General features: G+C 48.8%; 1 protein-coding gene across 1 annotated transcript in view; it reads left to right on the top strand.

The window, feature by feature from the left end:
* LOC135526867 (zinc finger protein 106-like) overlaps window positions 1-13,309 on the top strand; it is a 31,986-nt gene extending 18,677 nt beyond the window's left edge. The window contains 10 exon segments of the mRNA XM_064955537.1: window positions 774-908; window positions 1,622-1,738; window positions 2,105-2,359; window positions 3,786-3,905; window positions 4,040-4,111; window positions 5,405-5,589; window positions 6,812-6,913; window positions 10,402-10,415; window positions 10,903-10,985; window positions 13,247-13,309. Coding sequence (XP_064811609.1) covers window positions 774-908; window positions 1,622-1,738; window positions 2,105-2,359; window positions 3,786-3,905; window positions 4,040-4,111; window positions 5,405-5,589; window positions 6,812-6,913; window positions 10,402-10,415; window positions 10,903-10,985; window positions 13,247-13,309 — 1,146 coding nt within the window.
* The last annotated feature ends 4,215 nt before the right edge of the window (window positions 13,310-17,524 follow it).

Genomic DNA, 17,524 nt, shown 5'->3' with positions numbered 1-17,524 from the left:
TCAATTTTGGTTTCATCTGACCAGAGCACCTTCTTCCACATGTTTGGTGTGTCTCCCAGGTGGCTTGTGGCAAACTTTAAATTACACTTTTTATGGATATCTTTAAGAAATGGCTTTCTTCTTGCCACTCTTCCATAAAGGCCAGATTTGTGCAATATACGACTGATTGTTGTCCTATGGACAGAGTCTCCCATCTCAGCTGTAATCTCTGCAGTTTCCAGAATGATCATGGGCCTCTTGGCTGCATCTCTGATCTTTCTCCTTGTATGAGCTGAAAGTTTAGAGGGACGGCCAGGTCTTGCAGATGGTGGTCTGATACTCCTTCCATTTCAATATTATCGCTTGCACAGTGCTCCTTGGGATGTTTAAAGCTTGGGAAATCTTTTTGTATCCAAATCCGGCTTTAAACTTCTTCACAACAGTATCTCGGACCTGCCTGGTGTGTTCCTTGTTCTTCATGATGCTCTCTGCGCTTTTAACGGACCTCTGAGACTATCACAGTGCAGGTGCATTTATACGGAGACTTGATTAAACACAGGTGGATTGTATTTATCATCATTAGTCATTTAGGTCAACATTGGATCATTCAGAGATCCTCACTGAACTTCTGGAGAGAGTTTGCTGCACTGAAAGTAATTGTAATCCGTTCATTTAGAAAACAAACTCAAGACAAGAACATTGCCTTATACATCATACCAAGTTGATTCTATCCAAAGGGAGGGTGGTCTCTCTCTGTGTGTCTGTGACAGTTTGTCCTCTCCTGTCCCCTGCAGAGCCGCGAGTGTGTGGCTGTGTTTGAGGGCCACAGCACGAAGGTCAACTGTTTGCTGGTTTCTTCTGGACCAGGTCTTCAACAACGACTTTATTCTGGCTCCAGTGACCAGACTATCCGCTGCTACAACCTCAGGGTAAGAAACTACAATACAACTATTACTACTACTATAATAATAATACTACTACTACTACTATAATACTACTACTACTACTACTACTATAATACTACTATAATACTACTATAATACTACTACTACTACTACTGCTGCTACTACTACTACTACTATAATACTACTACTACTACTATAATACTACTACTACTACTATAATACTACTATAATACTAATACTATAATACTACTACTACTACTATAATACTACTACTACTACTACTACTATAATACTACTACTACTGCTACTACTATTATAATTCTACTACTACTACTACTACTACTACTACTACTACTACTATAATACTACTACTACTACTATAATACTACTACTACTACTACTATAATACTACTATAATAATACTACTACTATGATGCTACAACTACTACTGCTACACTAATAATACTACTACTACCACTACTACTACTACTACTATAATACTACTACTACTACTACTACTACTACTACTACTACTACTATAATACACTAATAATACTACTACTACTACCACTACTACTACTATAATACTACCACTACTACTACTACTATAATACTACTACTACCTCTACTACTAATATAATACTACCACAATAATACTACTACCACTATAATACTACTATTACTACTACCACTATAATACTACTACTATATGACTCTGTGTTCTATGTTCTCCACAGTCCAGGGAGTGTGTGGATCAGTTCTCTCTCCCAGACCGGGTTCTTTGCCTCCACAACCGCTGGAAAGTTCTGTACGCTGGCCTAGCTAACGGCTCCGTGGTCACCTTCAGCATCAAGGTCAGAACCAGATCACCGTCTAACACATTCTGTTCTAGAACCGTCACTAGAACACATTCTGTTCTAGAACACATTGTAGAACCGAAAATAGAACACAGTCTAGAATATATTGAAATCTAGAACACATTCTAAAATACACTTTAGAACCCAACTAGAAGTAAAGCATTATGGAACCACCAAAGGCAGTTGGCAGTCGCCGGCAGTTGGCAGTCGCCGCCAAAGGCAGTCGCCGGCAGTTGGCAGTCGCCGCCAAAGGCAGTCGCCGGCAGTTGGCAGTCGCCGGCAGTTGGCAGTCGCCTCCAAAGGCAGTCGGTCAAACACATTTTGAGATGTTATTTTGTATTTCCTGTGTTGTTCCTTGTTCAGACCAACAAGCAGCTGGATGTGTTCGAGTGTCACGGGCCGCGGGCGGTGAGTTGCCTAGCGACAGCCCAGGAAGGAGCTCGCCGCATCCTATTGGTCGGGTCCTACGACAGCACCATTAGCATCCGGGATGCCAAGAGTGGCCTGTTGCTACGGACTCTCAAGGGACACACCAAGACAGTGCTATGTATGACGGTAGTCAATGACCTGGTCTTCAGTGGCTCCAGTGACCAGTCGGTCCATGCACACAATATACACGTGAGTTATAGAAATAAAATATTCACTTTGGTTACATGTTTATCTACATTTTGTTTTGTATAGAAGTTGGCAATAGAAGTCATTCTGATGAATATTGGTTGATTTTAATTGGCCTGGGTGTGTCTCTCTCTTCATGTGTGTTAACCATTTGGGCTGTTGCGGTCATCTTATTGACCATCAAATCAGCCGATGTCACAAAGTGCTGTACAGAAACTCAGCCTTTAAACCCCAAACAGCAAGCAATGCAGGTGTAGAAGCACGGTGGTTAGGAAAAACTCCCTAGAAAGGCCAGAACCTAGGAAGAAACCTAGAGAGGAACCAGGCTATGTGGGGTGGCCAGTCCTCTTCTGGCTGTGCTGGGTGGAGATTATAAACCTAGAGAGGAACCAGGCTATGAGGGGCGGCCAGTCCTCTTCTGGCTGTGCTGGGTGGAGATTATAAACCTAGAGAGGAACCAGGCTATGTGGGGTGGCCAGTCCTCTTCTGGCTGTGCTGGGTGGAGATTATAAACCTAGAGAGGAACCAGGCTATGTGGGGTGGCCAGTCCTCTTCTGGCTGTGCTGGGTGGAGATTATAAACAGAGAAGGAACCAGGCTATGATGGGCATGGCCAAATCCTCTTCTGGCTGTGCTGGGTGCTGAGATTATAACCTAGAGAGGAACCAGGCTATGTGGGGTGGCCAGTCCTCTTCTGGCTGTGCTGGGTGGAGATTATAAACCTAGATGTCACAGGCTATAGTCTCTTATCTGGTCACAGCCAGTCCTCTTCTGGCTGTGCCGGGTGGAGATTATAATTGGCCAAGATGTTCAAATGTTCATAATGACCAGCAGGGTCAAATAATAATAATCACAGTGGTTGTCGATAGTGCTAATCTGGCCACAGGTCAGCACCTCAGGAGTAAATGTCAGTTGGTTTTTCATAGCCTATCATTCAGAGTATCTCTACCTCTCCTGCTGTAGAGATGGCTGGCCACCCAAATTAAACACACATGTCACATGTTTCCTATAGTCTCTTATCTGGTCACAGGTTTCCTATGGTCTCTAATCTGGTCTCTAATCTGGCCACACCACAGGTTTCCTATGGTCTCTAATCTGGTCACAGGTTTCCTATGGTCTCTAATCTGGCCACACGTTTCCTATGGTCTCTAATCTGGTCACAGGTTTCCTATGGTCTCTAATCTGGTCACAGGTTTCCTATGGTCTCTAATCTGGCCACAGGTTTCCTATGGTCTCTAATCTGGTCTCTAATCTGGCCACAGGTTACCTATGGTCTCTAATCTGGTCTCTAATCTGCTCACATGTTTCCTATGGTCTCTAATCTGGCCACATGTTTCCTATGGTCTCTAATCTGGTCTCTAATCTGGCCACAGGTTTCCTATAGTCTCTAATCTGGTTATTTAGTGGTATGGATCTCTCTCTCTCTCTAGACTGGAGAGTTGGTGCGTATCTATAAAGGACATAGTCATGCTGTCACAGTGGTGGCCATCCTGGGGAAGGTGATGGTCACTGCCTGTCTTGACAAACTGGTCCGGGTCTACGAGCTACAGGTCAGTCTCCTCTCTCCTACTCACGGTAGAGCTGGTAGCCATGTGTCTGTCCCTCCACATTAAAGCCAGACTGTACACTAACCAGTTTATTTTTATGCTGTAGTTAATTCTCTGAATTTGAATTACCCCCACAGTCACATGATCGTCTGCAGGTGTACGGTGGACACACAGACATGGTGATGTGTATGGCAATCCACAAGAATATGGTGAGTCCTCTGTCCTCAGTCCCAAATCTATGGTGCTACAGGTCAGTCCCCCTCTCTCTCAGGTCAGTCCCCCTCTCTCTCTGGTCAGTCCCCCTCTCTCTCTGGTCAGTCTCCCTCTCTCTCTGGTCAGTCCCCCTCTCTCTCAGGTCAGTCCCCCCTCTCTCTCAGGTCAGTCCCCCTCTCTCTCTCTGGTCAGTCCCCCTCTCTCTCTCTCTGGTCAGTCCCCCTCTATCTCTGGTCAGTCCCCTCTCTCTCTCTGGTCAGTCTCCCTCTCTATCTCTGGTCAGTGTCCCCCTCTCTCTCAGGTCAGTCCCCCTCTCTCTCTGGTCAGTCCCCCTCTCTCTCTGGTCAGTCCCCCTCTCTCTCTGGTCAGTCCCCTCTCTCTCTGGTCAGTCCCCTCTCTCTCTCTGGTCAGTCCCCTCTCTCTCTCAGGTCAGTCCCCTCTCTCTCTCAGGTCAGTCCCCCCTCTCTCTCTCTCTCTGGTCAGTGTCCCCTCTCTCTCAGGTCAGTCCCCTCTCTCTCTCTCTCTGGTCAGTCCCCTCTCTCTCTCTCTGGTCAGTCCCCTCTCTCTCTCTCTGGTCAGTCCCCCTCTCTCTCAGGTCAGTCCCCCTCTCTCTCTGGTCAGTCCCCTCTCTCTCTCTCTGGTCAGTGTCCCCTCTCTCTCTCTCTGGTCAGTGTCCCCCTCTCTCTCTCTCTCTGGTCAGTCCCCCTCTCTCTCTCTGGTCAGTCCCCCTCTCTCTCTCTCTGGTCAGTCCCCTCTCTCTCTCTGGTCAGTCCCCCTCTCTCTCTGGTCAGTCCCCCCTCTCTCTCTGGTCAGTCCCCCTCTCTCAGGTCAGTGTCCCCTCTCTCTCTCTCTCTCTCTCAGGTCAGTGTCCCCTCTCTCTCTCTCTCTCTGGTCAGTGTCCCTCTCTCTCTGGGATCCAGAACTCTCTGGTCAGTGTCCCCTCTCTCTCTCTCTCTGGTCAGTGTCCCCTCTCTCTCTCTCTCTCTCTCTGGTCAGTGTCCCCTGAAGGGGTCTCTGCTCGGGTCTCTCTGGTCAGTGTCCCCTCTCTGCTCTCTCTCTGGTCAGTGTCCCCTCTCTCTCTCAGGTCAGGGAACTCCTCTCTCTCTGGTCAGTGTCCTCTGTGAAGGGGTCTCTCTGGTCAGTGTGTGAAGGGGTCTCTCTGGTCAGTGTCCCTGCTCTCTCTGAAGGGGTCTCTGGTCAGTGTCCCCTCTCTCTCTCTGGTCAGTGTCCCCTGGGATGTCTCTCTCTGGTCAGTGTCCCCTGGGATGTGAAGGGGTCTCTCTGGTCAGTGTCCCCCTCTCTGGGATGTGGTCACCGTCCCCCTGGGTCTGGGATGTGAAGGGGTCTCTCTGGTCAGACGTCCCCCTCTGGGATGTCTGAAGGGTCCCCCCCCTCTGCTGGGTAAGACTGGGAACTGGGATGTGAAGGGGTCTCTCTGGTCAGACGTCCCCTGGGATGAAGGGGTCTCTGCTGGGTAAGACTCTCTGGTCAGACGTCCCCCTGGGATCTGAAGGGGTCTCTCTGGTCAGCGTCCCTCTCTCTCTCTCTCTCTGGTCAGACGGGGAACTGGGATGTGAAGGGGTCTCTCTGGTCAGACGGGGGAACCCCTCTGTCTCTGCTCTCTGACAGGGGAACTGGGATCTCTCTGCTGGTCAGTGTGAAGGGGTCTCTGCTGGTCAGACGTCCCCTCTCTCTCTCTCTGGTCAGTGTCCCCTCTGCTCTCTCTCTGGTCAGTGTCCCCCTCTCTCTCTGGTCAGCGGTCCCCCTGCTGGGTAAGACTCTGGGATGTGAAGGGGTCTCTCTGGTCAGACGTCCCCTGGGATCTCTCTGGTCAACTGGGATGTCCCCCCTCTCTCTCTCTGGTGTGAAGGGTCCCCTCTCTCTCTAAGACTCTGGGATGTCCCCCTCTCTCTCTCTGGTCAGACGGGGAACTGGGATCTCTCTCTGCTGGTCAGCGGAACTGGGATGTCTCTCTGCTGGTCAGCTGGGATGTGAAGGGGTCTCTGCTAAGACTGGGGAACTCTCTGGGGGGATGTCCCCCTCTCTCTCTCTGGGATGGGTAAGACTGAAGGGGGTCTGGGGTCAGCGTCCCCTGGGATGTCTCTCTCTAAGACAGGGAACTGGGATGTGAGGTCCTGCCGGGTCTCTGTGAAGGGGTCTCTCTCTCTGGTCAGACGTCCCTGGGATCTCTCTCTCTAAGACTGGTCATGTGAAGGGGTCTCTGGGTAAGACTCTCTCTCTGCTGGTCAAGACGGGGAACTGGGATGTGAAGGGGTCTCTCTGGGTCAGACAGGGTGGGATGTGAAGGGTCTCTGCTCTGGTCAAGTCCCCCTGGGATGTGAAGGGGTCTCTCTGGTCAGACGTCCCTGGGATGAAGGGGTCTCTGCTCTGGTCAACTGGGATGTGAAGGGGTCTCTCTCTCTCTGGGATCAGTCCCCCTGGGTAAGACTCTCTGGTCAAGGGGTCTCTGCTCTCTAAGACAGGGGAACTGGGATGTCCCCCTCTCTGCTGGGTAAGACTGGGAACTGGGATGTCAGTCCCCTGCTCTAAGACTCTGGTCAAGTCCCCCCTCTGCTCTCTCTGGGATCAGTCCCCCCTCTCATTAAAACATGGCTGAAGGGGTCTCTGCCGGGTCAGATGGGATGTTAAGGGTCATCTGTGGGTAAGACTACACTGGTTGCTGACGGCATGTGCAGGGGTCAAGACTGGGGAACTGGGATCCAGAACTATCTCTGCCGGGTAAGACTGGGGGAACTGGGGTCTCTGCTGGGTGAAGGGGATGTGAAGGTCTCTGCTGGGTAAGACAGGGGAACTGGGATGTGAAGGGGTCTCTGCTGGGTAAGACTGGGGAACTGGGATGTGAAGGGGTCTCTGCTGGGTAAGACAGGGGAACTGGGATGTGAAGGGGTCTCTGCTGGGTAAGACAGGGAACTGGGATGTGAAGGGGTCTCTGCTGGGTAAGACTGGGGGAACTGGGATGTGAAGGGGTCTCTGCTGGGTAAGACAGGGGAACTGGGATGTGAAGGGGTCTCTGCTGGGTAAGACTGGGGGAACTGGGATGTGAAGGGGTCTCTGCTGGGTAAGACAGGGAACTGGGATGTGAAGGGGTCTCTGCTGGGTAAGACAGGGGAACTGGGATGTGAAGGGGTCTCTGCTGGGTAAGACTGGGGAAACTGGGATGTGAAGGGGTCTCTGCTGGGTAAGACAGGGAACTGGGATGTGAAGGGGTCTCTGCTGGGTAAGACAGGGAACTGGGATGTGAAGGGGTCTCTGCTGGGTAAGACTGGGAACTGGGATGTGAAGGGGTCTCTGCTGGGTAAGACTGGGAACTGGGATGTGAAGGGGTCTCTGCTGGGTAAGACTGGGGAACTGGGATGTGAAGGGGTCTCTGCTGGGTAAGACTGGGGAACTGGGATGTGAAGGGGTCTCTGCTGGGTAAGACTGGGAACTGGGATGTGAAGGGGTCTCTGCTGGGTAAGACTGGGAACTGGGATGTGAAGGGGTCTCTGCTGGGTAAGACTGGGGAACTGGGATGTGAAGGGGTCTCTGCTGGGTAAGACAGGGGGAACTGGGATGTGAAGGGGTCTCTGCTGGGTAAGACTGGGGAACTGGGATGTGAAGGGGTCTCTGCTGGGTAAGACAGGGGGAACTGGGATGTGAAGGGGTCTCTGCTGGGTAAGACTGGGAACTGGGATGTGAAGGGGTCTCTGCTGGGTAAGACAGGGGAACTGGGATGTGAAGGGGTCTCTGCTGGGTAAGACTGGGGAACTGGGATGTGAAGGGGTCTCTGCTGGGTAAGACAGGGGGAACTGGGATGTGAAGGGGTCTCTGCTGGGTAAGACAGGGAACTGGGATGTGAAGGGGTCTCTGCTGGGTAAGACTGGGGAACTGGGATGTGAAGGGGTCTCTGCTGGGTAAGACAGGGGGAACTGGGATGTGAAGGGGTCTCTGCTGGGTAAGACAGGGGGAACTGGGATGTGAAGGGGTCTCTGCTGGGTAAGACAGGGAACTGGGATGTGAAGGGGTCTCTGCTGGGTAAGACTGGGGAACTGGGATGTGACGGGGTCTCTGCTGGGTAAGACTGGGGAACTGGGATGTGAAGGGGTCTCTGCTGGGATGTGTCTCTTCTCTCCTGCAGTGGCATGGCTGTTCTCTGATCTAATTCCCCTGTCTCTTCTCTCCTGCCAGTGGCATGGCTGTTCTCTGATCTAAGGGGTCCCCCTGTCTCTTCTCTCTGCTGCCAGTGGCATGGCTGTTCTCTGATCTAATGTCCCCCTGTCTCTTCTCTCTGCTGCCAGTGGCATGGCTGTTCTCTGATCTAACTCCCCCTGTCTCTTCCTCCCTGCCAGTGGCATGGCTGTTCTCTGATCTAATTTCCCTGTCTCTTCTCTCCTGCCAGTGGCGTGGCTGTTCTCTGATCTAACTCCCCCTGTCTCTTCTCTCCTGCCAGTGGCATGGCTGTTCTCTGATCTAATTGTCCCCCTGTCTCTTCCCTCTGGGTGCCAGTGGCACTGGCTGTTCTCTGCTGATCTAATGTCCCCTGTCTCTTCCCTCTGCCAGTGGCATGGCTGTTCTCTGCTCTAACTCCCCCTGTCTCTCTCCCTGCCAGTGGCATGGCTGTTCTCTGATCTAATTTCCCCCCTGTCTCTTCTCTCTTGCCAGTGGCATGGCTGTTCTCTGATCTAATGTCCCCCTGTCTCTTCTCTCCTGCCAGTGGCATGGCTTTTCTCTGATCTAATTTCCCCCCTGCTGTCTCTTCTCTCCTGCCAGTGGCATGGCTGTTCTCTGATCTAACTCCCCCTGTCTCTTCTCTGCTTGCCAGTGGCATGGCTGTTCTCTGATCTAATGTCCCCCCCTGTCTCTTCTCTCCTGCCAGTGGCATGGCTTTTCTCTGATCTAATTTCCCCCTGTCTCTTCTCTCCTGCCAGTGGCATGGCTGTTCTCTGATCTAACTCCCCCTGTCTCTTCTCTCTGCCAGTGGCATGGCTGTTCTCTGATCTAATTTCCCCCTGTCTCTTCCTCCCTGCCAGTGGCATGGCTGTTCTCTGATCTAACTCCCCCTGTCTCTTCTCTCTGCCAGTGGCATGGCTGTTCTCTGATCTAATTTCCCCCTGTCTCTTCTCTCTGCTGCCAGTGGCATGGCTGTTCTCTGGGTAAGATCTAATTTCCCCCTGTCTCTTCTCTCCTGCCAGAGGCATGGCTGTTCTCTGATCTAATTTCCCCCCTGCCTCTTCTCTCCTGCCAGACTGGCATGGCTGTTCTCTGATCTAATTTCCCCCTGCCTCTTCTCTCTGCCAGTGGCATGGCTGTTCTCTGATCTAATTTCCCCCTGTCTCTTCTCTCCTGCCAGTGGCATGGCTGTTCTCTCTGATCTAATCTCCCCCTGTCTCTTCTCTCCTGCCAGTGGCATGGCTGTTCTCTGATCTAATTTCCCCCTGTCTCTTCCTCCCTGCCAGTGGCATGGCTGTTCTCTGATCTAACTCCCCCTGTCTCTTCTCTCCTGCCAGTGGCATGGCTGTTCTCTGATCTAATTTCCCCCTGTCTCTTCTCTCCTGCCAGTGGCATGGCTGTTCTCTGATCTAATTTCCCCCTGTCTCTTCTCTCCTGCCAGAGGCATGGCTGTTCTCTGATCTAATTTCCCCCTGCCTCTTCTCTCCTGCCAGTGGCATGGCTGTTCTCTGATCTAATTTCCCCCTGCCTCTTCTCTCCTGCCAGTGGCATGGCTGTTCTCTGATCTAATTTCCCCCTGTCTCTTCTCTCCTGCCAGTGGCATGGCTGTTCTCTGATCTAATCTCCCCCTGTCTCTTCTCTCCTGCCAGTGGCATGGCTGTTCTCTGATCTAATTTCCCCCCTGTCTCTTCCCTCCTGCCAGTGGCATGGCTGTTCTCTGCTCTAACTCCCCCTGTCTCTTCTCCCTGCCAGTGGCATGGCTGTTCTCTGATCTAATTTCCCCCTGTCTCTTCTCTCCTGCCAGTGGCATGGCTTTTCTCTGATCTAATTTCCCCCTGTCTCTTCTCTCCTGCCAGTGGCATGGCTGTTCTCTGATCTAACTCCCCCCTGTCTCTTCTCTCCTGCCAGTGGCATGGCTGTTCTCTGATCTAATTTCCCCCCTGTCTCTTCCTCCCTGCCAGTGGCATGGCTGTTCTCTGATCTAACTCCCCTGTCTCTTCTCTCCTGCCAGTGGCATGGCTGTTCTCTGATCTAATTTCCCCCTGTCTCTTCTCTCCTGCCAGTGGCATGGCTGTTCTCTGATCTAATTTCCCCCCTGTCTCTTCTCTCCTGCCAGAGGCATGGCTGTTGGTCAGAGGTCTCTGATCTAATTTCCCCCTGCCTGTTCTCTCCTGCCAGTGGCATGGCTGTTCTCTGATCTAATTTCCCCCCCTGCCTCTTCTCTCCTGCCAGTGGCATGGCTGTTCTCTGATCTAATTTCCCCCTGTCTCTTCTCTCCTGCCAGTGGCATGGCTGTTCTCTGATCTAATCTCCCCCTGTCTCTTCTCTCCTGCCAGTGGCATGGCTGTTCTCTGATCTAATTTCCCCCCTGTCTCTTCCCTCCTGCCAGTGGCATGGCTGTTCTCTGCTCTTAACTCCCCCTGTCTCTTCTCCCTGCCAGTGGCATGGCTGTTCTCTGATCTAATTTCCCCCCCTGTCTCTTCTTTCCTGCCAGTGGCATGGCTGTTCTCTGATCTAATTTCCCCCCTGTCTCTTCTCTCTGCCAGTGGCATGGCTGTTCTCTGATCTTTGGCGTGTTGGATCACCTTCAGCAGCACCTGCTCCTAGACCACGCTGTGATGGTCTCCCAGCACACAGAACCTGAAGTGTCGATGGAAGAACTGCGATGAGTATTTCGCCGCTCGCAATGTCTCCAAGCAGGTACACCAGATACTGTAACACACGCACTGCTGTGATGGTTACGGTGGTTGGTCAGAGGTAGAGCTGTGTTGGTTATAGGTTGTATTAGTTGGTCAGACGTAGAGCTGTGATGGTTATAGGTTGTAATAATTGGTCAGATGTAGAGCTGTGATGGTTATAGGTTGTATTAGTTGGTCAGACGTAGAGCTGTGATGGTTATAGGTTGTATTAGTTGGTCAGATGTAGAGCTGTGATGGTTATAGGTTGTATTAGTTGGTCAGACGTAGAGCTGTGATGGTTATAGGTTGTATTAGTTGGTCAGATGTAGAGCTGTGATGGTTATAGGTTGTATTAGTTGGTCAGACGTAGAGCTGTGTTGGTTATAGGTTGTATTAGTTGGTCAGATGTAGAGCTGTGATGGTTATGTTTTTTTTAATGGTAGTAATTTGCAAACCAAATGACCTTGGTCTCCATTAATACAGTGGGGCAAAAAAGTATTTAGTCAGCCACCAATTGTGCAAGTTCTCCCACTTAAAAAGAGAGAGGCCTGTAATTGTCATCATAGGTACACTTCAACTATGACAGACAAAATGAGAAAGAAAATCCAGAAAATCACATTGTATGATTTTTAATTTATTTATTTGCAAATTATGGTGGAAAATAAGTATTTAGTCACCTACACTCCAAACTCCACTATGGCCAAGACCAAAGAGCTGTCAAAGGACACCAAAAACAAAATTGTAGACCTGCACCAGGTTGAGAAGACTGAATCTGCAATAGGTAAGCAGCTTGGTTTGAAGAAATCAACTGTGGGAGCAATTATTAGGAAATGAAAGTCATACAAGACCACTGATAATCTCCCCGATCTGGGGCTCCACGCAAGATCTCACCCCATGGGGTCAAAATGATCACAAGAACGGTGAGCAAAAATCCCAGAACCACACGGGGGGACCTAGTGAATGACCTGCAGAGAGCTGGGACCAAAGTAACAAAGCCTACCATCAGTAACACACTACGCCGCCAGGGACTCAAATCCTGCAGTGCCAGACGTGTCCCCCTGCTTAAGCCAGTACATGTCCAGGCCCGTCTGAAGTTTGCTAGAGAGCATTTGGATGATCCAGAAGAAGATTGGGAGAATGTCATATGGTCAGATGAAACCAAAATATAACTTTTTGGTAAAAACTCAACTCGTTGTGTTTGGAGGACAAAGAATGCTGAGTTGCATCCAAAGAACACCATAACTACTGTGTAGCATGGGGGTGGAAACATCATGCTTTGGGGCTGTTTTTCTGCAAAGGGACCAGGACAACTGATCCGTGTAAAGGAAAGAATGAATGGGGCCATGTATCGTGAGATTTTGAGTGAAAACCTCCTTACATCAGCAAGGGCATTGAAGATGAAACGTGGCTGGGTCTTTCAGCATGACAATGATCCCAAACACACCGCCCGGGCAACGAAGGAGTGGCTTCGTAAGAAGCATTTCAAGGTCCTGGAGTGGCCTAGCCAGTCTTCAGATCTCAACTCCATAGAAAATCTTTGGAGGGAGTTGAAAGTCCGTGTTGCCCAGCAACAGCCCCAAAATATCACTGCTCTAGAGGAGATCTGCATGGAGGAATGGGCCAAAATACCAGCAACAGTGTGTGAAAACCTTGTGAAGACTTACAGAAAACGTTTGACCTCTGTCATTGCCAACAAAGGGTATATAACAAAGTATTGAGAAACTTTTGTTATTGACCAAATACTTATTTTCCACCATAATTTGCAAATAAATTCATTAAAAAATCCTACAATGTAATTTTCTGGATTTTTTCCCCCTCATTTTGTCTGTCATAGTTGAAGTGTACCTATGATGAAAATTACAGGCCTCTCTCATCTTTTTAAATGGGAGAACTTGCACAATTGGTGGCTGACTAAATACTTTTTTTGCCCCACTGTAGCCGTTCGAATAGCAACAAAAATCCATTCCATTGCATGAGCCACGCCAGGTGAAATCATTAGAATGTACATCATACGTTTCCATGGAAATGATTGCATCACAATACCAGGCAGCCATTGAGTGTGCCCATGATGCGTTTGGTCAAACTGTCTGTCAGCTGTTATTACATCCTATTGTTTTCGTCCGCAACCGTTGGTGACACAGTTTGTGCGGTAATTGTGCCAGCCATAGTAAGAGGCAGACCACCTTCTGCTCAGTGGATCGATTCTCCAATCACCCCTATTGACATATCTACTATCTGAGTCAAACAACGTGTTTGTGTGTGTTTCTGTCTCCTGCCTTACAGGGGGCTCCAAGGCACATGCTGCAACATATTGAGGAGGAGTGGAGTGGACCAGCCCACCCCTGAGGGAGTCTGGAGTGGACCAGCCCACCCCTGAGGGAGTCTGGAGTGGACCAGCCCACCCCGGAGGGAGTCTCACACTCCTAAAACCCCCCCCCCCTTAATTCCCATATTGGGGTGACCCAGTCTATAAGGTCACCTGGTTGAACCTGAATGATGAGCGTCTCAGTGAAACACTGGGGTGATTCAGCTTGGTGCCAGGTGACTACTAGCCTGAGAACCAGACCTGTTTGGTGCTAACGTTCCGCTTCTTGCCAATGTTAGGCATTGACGAGGAGTGGCAATAATGAGTGGAATGATAGCACAAAACCGACTGGTATCCAGGCTAAGTTGACCATCCATCCCAGATGATATAATGATGACGAATCTGTGGTTTTGTTATGAAAGGAGAGATGTGTTCTCGTTCTTTTACCAACTGGAACACATCTCTTCCTCCCCATGGTTCTCTCATGAATAAATCAACACCGCTTAATGTCAGTTGCCTTGAACCACTTGACCAAATAAGACAAAGGAACACAGGACTGACTGACTGTTCACCAAGCAAAGAAACCAGGTCTGAAAGAGTCATTGTTATGTTTTCTATTCAAATGGCTGCAAATACATTTTTAAAAATGAATCCAACCCTCAGTTTTATAAAGACGACAAATGTTTGCCACTGTATGTTTTGTTTTGGAGTGAAGTTGGGATGCTAGTGTCTTGTGTTTTGGAGGGAAGTCGGGATGCTAGTGTTTTGGAGGGAAGTCGGGATGCTAGTGTCTTGGTGTGTTTTGGAGGGAAGTCAGGATGCTAGTGTCTTGTGTTTTGGAGGGAAGTCGGGATGCTAGTGTTTTGGAGGAAGTCGGGATGCTAGTGTCTTGTGTTTTGGAGGGAAGTCGGGATGCTAGTGTTTTGGAGGGAAGTCGGGATGCTAGTGTCTTGGTGTGTTTGGAGGAAGTCGGGATGCTAGTGTCTTGTGTTTTGGAGGGAAGTCGGATGCTAGTGTTTTGGAGGAAGTCGGGATGCTAGTGTCTTGTGTTTTGGAGGGAAGTCGGGATGCTAGTGTCTTGTGTTTTGGAGGGAAGTCGGGATGCTAGTGTTTTGGAGGGAAGTCGGGATGCTAGTGTCTTGGTGTGTTTGGAGGAAGTCGGGATGCTAGTGTCTTGGTGTGTTTGGAGGAAGTCGGGATGCTAGTGTCTTGTGTTTTGGAGGGAAGTCGGGATGCTAGTGTCTTGTGTTTTGGAGGGAAGTCTGGGTGCTAGTGTCTTGTGTTTTGGAGGGAAGTCTGGGTGCTAGTGTCTTGTGTTTTGGAGGGAAGTCGGGATGCTAGTGTCTGTTGCGACTCTACTCTTGGTTTATTTTTGTCACAACCTCTTTGGATACAACTGTGATTCACTCATTCATCAGACTTGGCTAGCTTTAATGATGTCATGACCTAGATTTTTCTGGGACATATTTCGGTGCAATGGAGTGTAATTTCAGGCGTTTTAAGAAGTAAAAATTGTAAATCAATTAAAAATGGTCTGTTTTTGAGAGTGATGTCTCATTTTGATAAACTTGTCACTCGATCCCCCTCACTACCATATATTTTTCTTAGTTTATTTTAACAGGGGTCTTTGTCTTGGTCTTTTTCTTTCTGGCATTGAGTGTGGTTGGTCCTTGATATTTTGGTGTTTGTTGAAGGACAGTGTAAAGTGTCTGAGATTGCCATTTGAAAATGTGGTTTTGCAGTGATGAGGAACTGAGAGACATACTAGTGTGTGTTTGTAGTGTCGGTTCTAGAATGTGCTCTGGAATAGGTTTTAGAATGTGTTCTAGAATATGCCCTAGAATAGGTTCTAGAATGTGCTCTGGTGTCGGTTCTAGAATATGCTCTAGTGTCGGTTCACTGTGTTCCAATGCGTGAACAGGTGTTTATGATGTGTAGTTAATCTGTCATCATTAAAGACAGACGTGAGAGAAATTCAAAAGAATCACTGTTTGTTAGTTTTTTTCCTGAATGAGTGAGTTTGTACTTACCAGTAATTGTTGGATATTGCTGTGCATCTTTTGTGGAACTCCTACAGTATATGGGTGTTGTTGTTTAAAAAAAAATAGGGTGTATCTATTCCACAGTAAGTAAGGGTTTGTTTTGAAACACGGCCGTTTGTGTAGAGATGTAGATGGTACAGAGACGGTGTGTTGAGGGGTTCCTCTGTCCCAGAGGGACAGAATCAGGATCCAGCCCCCCCATGCCATACCTCAAAACCCCCGATGACACACACATCACACAAACCAATATAAACTTCTGACACACACACACACACATCACACAAACCAATATAAACTTCTGACACACACACACATCACACAAACCAATATAAACTTCTGACACACACACACATCACAAAACCAATATAAACTTCTGACACACACACACATCACACAAACCAATATAAACTTCTGACACACACACACATCACACAAACCAATATAAACTTCTGACACACACACACATCACACAAACCAATATAAACTTCTGACACACACACATCAAGCTGATACGTTGATCCATCATGCCTCTTTGTTTTTTTTGTTTTTTCAAACAGGTTTTTTTCTTTTATAGTATTATAAAACACGTTTTTAAAATTTTAATTGTAATCAATGTGAAGAAGAAGAAGAAAAGTTGAACCGATGTTGTCGACCGAACGCTCCTTATCCGTGTCGTGGCAGCTCTGGGGGTTGTACATGGTGCTGTTGTAGGTGTGTGTGTGTTCGGCTGAGGTGAGATCTCATCCACTCGGTTCAACCTGTGATCTTTACAGCCGCATCCTCCTTTCGAGAAGACATACCTCCAGACGTGTGTAACCCCCTTCCTCTGTTATTTGAGGGGAAAACAAGCAGTCTTACCTGACATTCCTGAGTTTCTTTGACGAGTTTGTGTTTTTTTTAGTTCTTGCCCGAACGGTTGTGAACTTGTTCTGTATTTTATTTTAAAGAAAATGTTACAAAAACCTGGAGAGAAAAAATTCTATGGCCTTTTTTTGGTTTTCTGTCTTTCATCTGTAGTTGTGTTAAATTGTCTTGAACTGAACTGCATTCAGACACAGCAGCTGTTTAGTTAAATTCTACTGATTTTACTGCTTCTACATTCACTGAATAAAACAAAACAAACAAAAACAGTCCAACCAACAACTACACAATTATTTATTGGGTTAAAAATGTTTAAAAATGCATTACACTCATTTGACCAAAACTTTTAATAGGAAACCACAACAAGTCCAACCCATAGTCATATTCCCAACTCCACATGTTGAACCCACTCTGTAGGGAGCTCTACAACAGGCTAGGAGGCTCCTGCCTGGTCGTGGCCGTACAGCGGAGGGGAAAGGGTGGGTCTCATTCTCTGTCTCATCCATCCATTGGTAGGACTGGCAGACGAGCAGATTCTATAGCCATTAACTCTGACACCAGTGTTTCAGAGCTGATAGGGGGTTCGTTCCGGTTCCCACGGACCAACCAATCCGGTGCTGAGGCAGGATGTCCAAGACTGAAGGAAGGGAGCACTGGGTCCTTCTCCAACATCTCATCCATTGGCCAATGAGAGAGCCGTGGTCTTCGCTGGAGAAGGGGCTTGACAGTGCATCGTGTCAGGGTGGGTTATCAAATGTTATGGGATGGTAGGTGGTATAGGGGAGACGTCGAGGGTGGTAGGTGGTATAGGGGAGACGTCGAGGGTGGTATAGGGGAGACGTCGAGGGTGGTAGGTGGTATAGGGGAGACGCGAGGGTGGTATAGGGGAGACGTCGAGGGTGGCATAGAGGAGACGCGAGGGTGGTAGGTGGTATAGGGGAGACGTCGAGGGTGGTATAGGGGAGATGTCGAGGTGGTGTAAATAAAACGGAATATTTAAAGAGAGATTCGATGGGTTATGGAGAGATATGGAGACAGAAAAAGAGAGGTTGTGTGTGTTTGATGCCTGAGAGAGAGAACGGTACATCTGGTAAGGAGTGGGGTGTGTTTAAAAAAAAAAAAAACATGGCCGACCGAAGAGACTGATGTTTCAGCAGTACTGGGACATGGTCAGGAGAGGAAATTAGAGAAGCCTGAGACCTAGAGAGAGGGAAGAGGATAAGGATGGCTAACTGGTATGGTAGCAGTCTAATGTGAGGACTGGACTGGTAGGTAGGTAGCTGTCTAATGTGAGGACTGGACTGGTAGGTAGGTAGCAGCCTAATGTGAGGACTGGACTGGTAGGTAGCAGTC

This window comes from Oncorhynchus masou, chromosome 32, assembly GCF_036934945.1.
Source record: "Oncorhynchus masou masou isolate Uvic2021 chromosome 32, UVic_Omas_1.1, whole genome shotgun sequence".
Classification (NCBI taxonomy): Eukaryota; Metazoa; Chordata; class Actinopteri; order Salmoniformes; family Salmonidae; genus Oncorhynchus; species Oncorhynchus masou.
Note: the sequence above shows the minus strand (reverse complement) of the source record. Positions and strands in the feature narration are given on the sequence as shown.